The sequence below is a fragment of the Eriocheir sinensis genome, chromosome 46, assembly GCF_024679095.1.
Source record: "Eriocheir sinensis breed Jianghai 21 chromosome 46, ASM2467909v1, whole genome shotgun sequence".
Lineage (NCBI taxonomy): Eukaryota > Metazoa > Arthropoda > Malacostraca > Decapoda > Varunidae > Eriocheir > Eriocheir sinensis.
The window spans coordinates 10747150-10756115 of NC_066554.1; the positions used below are offsets into that span (position 1 = coordinate 10747150).

General features: G+C 44.3%; 1 protein-coding gene across 1 annotated transcript in view; it reads left to right on the forward strand.

Annotated features, from left to right (window-relative positions):
* Positions 1–4097: 4097 nt before the first annotated feature.
* Positions 4098–8966, forward strand: part of LOC126980935 (merozoite surface protein CMZ-8-like) — a 6298-nt gene continuing 1429 nt past the window's right edge. Inside the window, exon 1 of the mRNA XM_050831393.1 lies at positions 4098–4229. Within this exon, the coding sequence (XP_050687350.1) occupies positions 4098–4229 (132 nt within the window). The remainder of the gene's footprint in view (positions 4230–8966) is intronic.

Below are 8966 nucleotides of genomic sequence, written 5' to 3' on the forward strand. Positions count from 1 at the left end.
CGAAATCAAGCAACCATCAGGTTGCTTAATGACCGTCTTAGTTGGTATCTACGTTAAGGGGGAGGGGAGAGAGAGAGAGATTTACATAGATTTACATAGAAAATCAGACCACACAGACCCCATGGTCCAAACTTGGTGGTCTGTCCTTAAACCTAAGTGATTTTGCATTAATCAGAAGACTCCAAAACGTTGCATTTCTACTCTAGTTGATATTAAGTTCAAGGAAGTGACGGTCGAGCTTATTTCTGAAGGAGTCAATCGTGTTACACTGGACCACTGATGGTGGAAGCTTATTCCATTCTCGCACTACAACGTTGGTGAAGAAAAATTTGGTGCAGTCTGAATTTACTTGTCTACATCTGAGTTTTACGCCATTGTTCCTCGTGCGCAAAGTGTCATCGATCATAAACAATGTTGATCTGTCTACATTCGTGAAACCATTAAGTATTTTAAAACATTCGATCAGTTTTCCTCGGAGGCGACGTTTCTCAAGAGAGAACATGTTAAGGGTAGAAAGCCTTTCTTCGTAGGATTTGTTGCGCAAGGAAGGGATCATTTTCGTTTCCCGACGCTGAACACCTTCTAATTTAGCAATATCCTTTGCATGGTGGGGAGACCAAAACTGTACCGCATATTCCAAGTGGGGTCTGACTAAACTGTTGTAGAGCGGGAGTATTACATCTTTATTCTTGAATACAAAGTTTCTTTTAATGAAGCCCAACATTCTGTTCGCTTTATTTGCTGCATCGATGCATTGCTGTGAGAGAGAGAGAGAGAGAGAGAGAGAGAGAGAGAGAGAGAGAGAGATTCGTTATAAATTGATTACAGTATTTAAGAGATGACTGAGAGTGGCACAAAGCTACAAGATAATTTGGCAACATGGAAACAGAAACATGAGCAACAAAAAGCTCGTTGGCTCATTACAAGGCTGCCCGCTCGAGAGTTTTAATCAGTACGATATTTAATTCGGTGCCTGCAGAGCAGATGAAAGCATATCATAATTATGTACGTTCAGTTGACTCCTGTCGCAATGAAGTAACGGTCGAATCGATGTTAAATTAAAGAAGTTGATGTTTTTCTGACTTACTACTTTTGAATGAAGGCTTTTCCAAAGGTGAACGACTCGGTTGAAGAATAAACTCCTTCCAGTCCCTGCACTACATCGCCTCGTCTGAATGGGTAGAGTCCCGGAAGACCGTCATTTCTAGTTCATAAAAGTTGCTTTGTAGCTCAAAAAACTTGGAGTGATCAACGCTACTGAACTTCTTCAAGTGTTTGAGGACCTGAATTATATCTCCTTGTAAACGTCTGGTTTTTTTTTCCAACGCAAGGAGATTTAGTCGTTTGGGTCTCCTCATACGGCTGAGCCCACGGTCTTTATCTAGACCGTGGCTGAGCCCTTGGAGCGGAATCATTTTCGTAGCGCGTCGCTGAGCTCTCAATGAATAATATAATGTCCTTTCTGTTATCAGGAGACCAGACTGCTCTGTATGAACAATCCATAACACAAGATTAATATCATAAGCTAGAAGATATTGTCAATCAGGGATGCAGTGACTGAGTGGTCAGCGTGGTGGAGCGGTGTCCTGAGACCAAAAGTCCCGTCCGTCGCTACAAAATGACATTTTTCAGTCATCGCCGAGTGGCCAAAAGACAACCCACTTGCTGTCCTGATGAACTCTTATAAACCTTGACTGTAGCGAAACTCTGAGGAGTATCAAATGGAGTTCCGGCGAACAGCATGAGCCAAGCAAGAATGTCGGCACTATAAATTAATTAATTTGCCTGCACCACTAACGACCTGGAGCTGACAAACAGGCCCCGTCAAGAAAGCCTAAAGCGCTATAGGCTCAACGTAGAAAAAAAAGCGTTGATACATTACACTACCCGAGTGCCGCATTATACAAAGGGTTATCTTGCTCCATACCGCTCCCTTCTCTTCACTAACGACTATCATTTTATGCAACAATGAAACATGAAAGAATAATAGTTAAAGAGCTTTCGTTAATATCTGATTTATTCCTCCTTACTATAATGTTAGTCTCCTGAAGAAAACACAGAAAAAAATGTCAGAGGTCTCCCATTAAATTCCCTCTTTGATACTTTCCGTTTGATATCAAATTTCTTTCAACGCTCAGAAACCTCATTTTACAACTTTCAGGCCAGACAATTTCTAAGGTGTTCAGAATACTCACATTACCGCAGCTGATTAGGAGGGGAAAAGCTTTTTTAAGGAAATATTAACGAAATACGAAATTGGAAAATAAATATTCATGTTACTGTTTAAGTTGTAAAAATTTACATAGCAATATTTCTAATAAGGAAAAGGATGTTCCTGAAGAATTTTTTTAAGGAACTACGTAGGCAAATCATTACATCTAGGACTACAAAAGTGTGATATGATCTATTATAAATATGGCCACAAAACGCAATACGGATAAGTGGACAAATAATAATGCTCATCTTTGGTGTATGGGATGAAATGCGTGACTCCTGCAACAACGTCGATTATACCGTCTTGGAACGTGTTATACTTGACAACAGCGGGAGTCTGTCGCCGTCACCCGCCAGCCTAGTCATGTCCACCACCACCCTGACCTGACATGTTAATCAAACCGTCACCAACAGAAAACATAACTTCCTCAGATGTCAGAGCTCCCATTCTGACTCCTATACCATCAGTACAGCTCCACTTCACACCTTCCCTCTCCCATCACACACAGCCCCTCCATCCTCCCGCACACACTATTATAAGCCCATCTGCTCTCCTACACTCTCACACACTCCCACACTTCGCTAACGAGGCCCCTCCACACTTTTTTTTTTTCGTTCAGGCAATGGCACCGGTAGACTCTTTGTAGGGCTTGATAGTCGCCCCAGCCCGTTATGAAGCAGGTAATCATCCTGCTTGGTACAGGGTTTCCCCTCCCCCCCGGAGCTCATATTTTATCCTCTACAAAGAGTTAATCTAGCGTCCAGATTGATAGATGGTCCCCTGCCTTCAACCAGCACCCTCCCTCACGCCATAAATTGATGAAAAAAATTGTTTTATCTGAACTAACCCGGCATTGCATATAATCAGCAGATACAGACATTATTGACATGAACATGAAAGGTGAAATAGCCTTATAAGCTTCTTGTCACTGGGCATAATTGAGAAATGAGAACTGAAAATAGAAGCCCCCACTCTCCCTGCCTTCCTTCCCCGGGACATTACTCTAAGGGTCGCATTATGAGACATTTCGCCGCCGAAGAACACATATTTGACAAGGCTTTCGTAGGAGTTGTGGGCATTTCCAGGGGTAGTTTTATGACCCTGGTGGTAGTGTGACCCTTCTTCTGTACCATGAACCTAAAGAAACATGCATTAGAACCCGACTGGTCCCCTCTTTGACCTTTAGAAATAGCTGATGTGATATGGCAAAGTGTCATGTAATACCAGCCCTATACTCTGAGGCAGTCTAGTCATTGAAGCACCGCGTCCCTTCAAGAAAAATCCACCTCGTTACACCCAGCTTTTACCTGCAGAATGGGCTATGCTACTCTCATGTAATATACCTTCACATCATTATGAAAAATATGCGAGACAACTGAGATGGATATGATGGAGCCCCGCAGCCACGCGTAGCTATGGGGTATGCAGCCAACTTTACCTTACCTACTCTTTCAGGAGAGGAAACTTATAGGGCTGTATTACTAAACATTTCATCGTCCAAGTTCACCTATTTGACAAGGCTTTCGTACGAGTTTGAGGTATTTCCACGAGTAGTTTTATGACCCTGGTGGTAGTCTGACCCTTCTTCTGTACCGTGAACCTAAAGAAACACTCATTAGAACCCGATTGATCCCCTCTTTGACCTTTAGAAATAGTTGATATGAGAAGCGAGTGTGTCTTATAATACCGACCATAATGTCATGCAGATTAGAAGGCAGGAAAAATAAAGAGGTCTGTCGTTTTGCTCAGGAAGCTGATAATATTGTGATAGGATGAAAAACTTTTAAACAAAATTCGAAACTCTGTCATCAGGTGATCCAGACGAGGTCATAAAGGAATTTTGTTCTTGCATTTTTAAAAGGTCTTCTTTACCTCTGCTTACATGAGAGGCCCGTCACTCTTTGAAGAGAGCTTTGATGTATGGAGTCGATCTCCTGTCGTTAATAGCATCACCATCAACATCGTTATCGCCTTTACCATTATCACTTTCATCGTCAGCAGCAGCCTTCACCAGGTCAGTGCAGGGCAAATAACTTTCATGACTTTCACCCTTCATTTTTTTTTTTGTCCCTACTATATGACTAGTGTCGTATTTGAATATTTATTTCATACTTCTCTATTTAGCCCCTCTGTTCATCACGGTATTGCCATTTTGTCAGTCTGAATATCTACATATTGTCACATCTGTGAGGGATCTGCATAACTGTACGGATATAATTCATGGTATGTGCTGTAGAAGAGGCAAGGCACAGCAGCTAGTCAAGGTGCTATCAGTGTAAAAGAAACAGTGTTCGCACAGCAACACTATCTAGCCACTAAGGAAATGATGGCCACTACATCATATACATCACTTGCTCCTAAAGCGAAGAAACATGCCAGTATTCAGGTTCGTTTATTGATCACTTGAAAAATATGCCAAAGGCATTTTCCAAACTAACTAACTAATGAGGAGCATACACCCGGGGGCGCGTCGCTTTACTCACTTGCCGCCTCCACTCCCGACGGTCTTCCCGAGGAAGCCCCCACGAACAGAAGCTGCCCTATCCATCTCAAGTACTTCCCGCAGGATCGATGGACTTGCCCCATCCATGAGTTACGTGGGCGTCCCCTTGGTCTCCTCCACTCCACGCAGGGTTGTCTCATACAGAAACAACCCTGTGAGCAGGATCGATGTCTGGGAGGCGCGCCACGTGCCCATAGAGCCGGAGCTGGCGTTCACGAACTAAACTGGTAACAGACCTCGATTCAGTTTCACGGAGTAGTCGCTGGTTCGACTCGAAGTCATTCCAGCGGTACCCCATGTTCCTGCGAAGGCAATTGGTACTAAAGGTCCAAGTCATTAGTCAGTGTCCATGTCTCACAGCCATACAGTAAGTCAGGGAGCACAAGCGACTTATAGGTTCGGATCTTTGTCCGTCTGCATAGATATCGACAACGCCATATTCTCGAATTGAGCGATTCTATAACACCGTGGGCCAGCCCAACCCGTCGAGTGACTTCCTGGTGAAACCAACCATTGTTATGCATTGTTATGCACTGCTATATTCCAAAGCTTCACTTTAAAGTGCCCTTGAGCTGTCTCCCTTGCGAAAAAAAAATGAAAAATGTGTGTGTGTGGGGGGGGGGGGGGGGACACACACACGGCTCTCTTGGACAGAGTGGAGTCAAGGGCCCTTCGTCTCATCAATTTCATTCCTCTTATTAGCAATCTTCTACCACTTAAATTCCGCCGCATTGTTGCATCTCTATCTTCCATCGATATTTTCATGCTGACTACTCTCATGAACTTGCTAACTACATTCCTCCCCCACTTCCGCGGCCCTGCTGCACACAAATTTCCACTCTTGCTCATCTTAGGCAAGAGTCAACCAACAACGTCATTCTTTTATCCCTTCCGATGGTACACCGTGGCACAGCCTTCCTTAGTCTGCATCGCCTCGTGCCTATGACTTGAACTCTTTCAAAAGGAGAGAATCAAAACATCTCGACACCCGAAACTGATCTCTCTTCTGAACTCTCGTTGTTTTATTTTGTTGGAGCAGCGTCTAGCGGGCCTTTTTATTCCTGTTTTTTTTTTTTCCTTCAGCTTCCTCCCTTTCTGTAAAAAAATAAAATAAAAGAGGAATTGGAACGGTCACCCTTCTTATGCATAAGCTGTATGCAAGCGTACTTCAAGCAGGAAGGAAAGGTGGATGTTGAAAGTGTAAGCGGAATACTTATCATGACATTAAGAATAATAATGATAATACCAACAAGGTCAAAAAACGTTCTGTCGACCCTCTCATAGCCACGTGGCAGCATCACCTAGGAAGGCGTATGCGGTATTGGGCCTTAGCGCTGTTTCGTTGACTCTATGTCGCAATAGCCCTGCCTTGTGGATGTGACCTCGGATGAATGAAGCAGCGCTGTGGGTGAGACGGGAAGGGGAGATTTCGGGAATCGCCAGAGATGGAGGAAGGGCAGGTGTTTGAGTGTTTTCGGGTTGTGTTCATTCAGTATCACTCTGTTAAGACCACACTGCTTTTAAATGACACTGCTGGCCTCACAGTGGTGGACCAGCTAAGTGCGTTGGAAAAATGCTACTGTTTACCTGTGTGGGTGTGCGATGGCGGGGACGGCGTAATCACCACCTGCTCCTGCCTGTACATAGCCTCTCGTGCCCCATGCAGCGAGGAGCACGCACTATCTCAACCACGGCTGGTGACACACTGGCCGGCGGGGTTCATGGCTTCAGCAGGGTGGCGGCTGGGCCTGATCGACTGCACGCGAGTTATCAGCGTGATGCTCAGGTGTGGCAGCTGGGAATTTTGCCACTATTATATCGCATATCCCCTCACAGCTTCAATAGGTATACAGCTGACGGTTGACTTGTTTACAGATCTAGTCACCTATCCTCATGACTCTCTCTCTCTCTCTCTCTCTCTCTCTCTCTCTCTCTCTCTCTCTCTCTCTCTCTCTCTCTCTCTCTCTCTCTCTCTCTCTCTCTCTCTCATTTTTCTTTTATTTATTCTTTTTTTTGTGTGTGTGTGATAATCACCTGTACCACAAAACTTCTTCTCCGTCAAATTTATTATCTTGACCGTTCCCTGGCCTCTTCCGAGTTCTTTCCATTGTCTCTCTTTTCTGCTGCTGTCACCCCCTCCCTCCCTACCCCCGGCCTTCCCAGCCACCTCTGCCTCCTCCTCCTCCTTCCCTCCCTTCCTCTCATCCCATGTCACACCCTCCCTTCCCTCAACACAATGGGGACGTGGCACAATGCTCCACCAAGCGTCGTCCCCCGTTCAATACCGTTCAAAACCGTGGAAGAAAAAGACGCAGAGATCAAATGAGTATATTTTTTTATGAATTCGTGGCAATCACGGGTCATGGAGATACTGAAGGAAGTGGTGGTGGTGGTAGTGATGGTGATGTTGGTGGAGGTGGTGGTGGAGGTGGTGGAAAGATAAGACCCAGGACAAGTGAGAGACAGACAGACAGCTCGACAGACAGACAGGCAGGCAGACTTACTAAGGAGAGAGTTATGCTGAAAATGCACTTTTTTTAATGCAACTGCAAGAGGAGAAGAAGAGGAAACCATCAGAAAGGAGGGAAAAAGGGAGATGCTGTAAGTGGGGGAAAGATGCAGACCTCTCGAAATATCTTACCCAATCTCTATCTTTCTATCAATGGAGGAGGAAGAATAGAAGATGGGGGAGAAGGAGGGAAAAGTAGGGGTCCGGGGAGGGAGAGCGGGAAGGAAAGAGGAGAGAAAAGGTTCAAGATGGAGGAGGCTGGATGGAGGAGGGAGAGGGACCGCGAGACATGTGTGACGGCGGTTGGAATCCCACCTAAAGTCCACTTCCCTTTATTACATTTTGAGTGTGTTTAGATTTTCCCCTGCCTCGCCCCTCTCCTCCTCCTCCTCCTCCTCCTTCTCCTCCTTATATTTTAACTGATACTTCTTCTCTTTCTCCGTGTGCTTCGTATGCCTCGTATGCTCACCCGAGTTGTTCGTTATTATTATTATTATTTTTGTTATTATTATTATTATTATTATTATTATTATTATTATTATTATTATTATTATTATTATTATTATTATTATTATTATTATTATTATTATTAGTAGTAGTAGTAGTAGTAGTAGTAGAAGTAGTAGTAGTAGTAGTAGTAGTAGTAGTAGTAGTAGTAGTAGTAGTAGTAGTAGTACAGTCGTCGTCGTCGTTGTTGTTGTTGTTGTTGTTGTTGTTGTTGTTGTTGAGTGTTACTATAACTATTAATATTATTGCTATTATAATACGTTATCAAAACTATTATTCATCAAACTGTTATGACTATTGCTAACATTATTATTCTCATAACTATTATTATAAAAGTGAGACAGTTAGGCAGACAGACAGACAGACAGACAGGCAGACAGATTTTCTGACTGAATGTGGCACAGAGAAACAGAAACCAAAACCATTAAAGAGGGAAAATTAGGGAATAAAAAGAGAAGAGAGAAAGAAAGGAAAGAATTAAAGAAAATGGTAGAAAAAAGACAACGAATACGAAAAAAAAAACGAAGAAAATAAAAAATAAAAATGTTCAAGTTCATTCAACATTCCATACTTCTCCGTTAACCTTCCTCTCCTCTCTCTCTCCATCTCTCATTCTCTCCCTCACTTTTGTCCCTCTCTCCCTTTCCCTCCCTCTAATCCCTCCCTTCTTTCTAATCTTCCGTAAGCCCCGTTCCCTCTTTCACAGCAGGTTCTATTTCTTCGTTTTCTCTACATTTCTCGAGTTCCTTCAGGGGAGTCTGCGACAGTCCCTAAGAAGGCTGGGCTGGTCACGGGGAAACCAAACTCACAACCTTTATATCCTGACTCACCACCCTCACAGCCTGACTCACCACCCTCACAGCCTGACTCACCACCCTCACAGCCTAATTCACCACCCTCACAGCTTGACTCACCACCCTCAAAGTCTGACTCACCACCCTCACAGTCTGACCACCACCTTCACAGCTTGACCCACCACCCTCAAAGTCTGACTCACCACCCTCAAAGCTTGACTCACCACCCTCACTGCCTAATTCACCACCTTCACAACTTGACTCACCACCCTCAAAGTCTGACTCACCACCTTCACAGCCTGACTCACCACCCTCATAGCCTGACTCTCCACCTTCACAGCCTGACTCACCACCCTCATAGCCTGACTCACCACCCTCAAAGCTTGACTCACCACTCTCACAGCCTGACTCACCACCCTCACAGCCTGACTCACCACC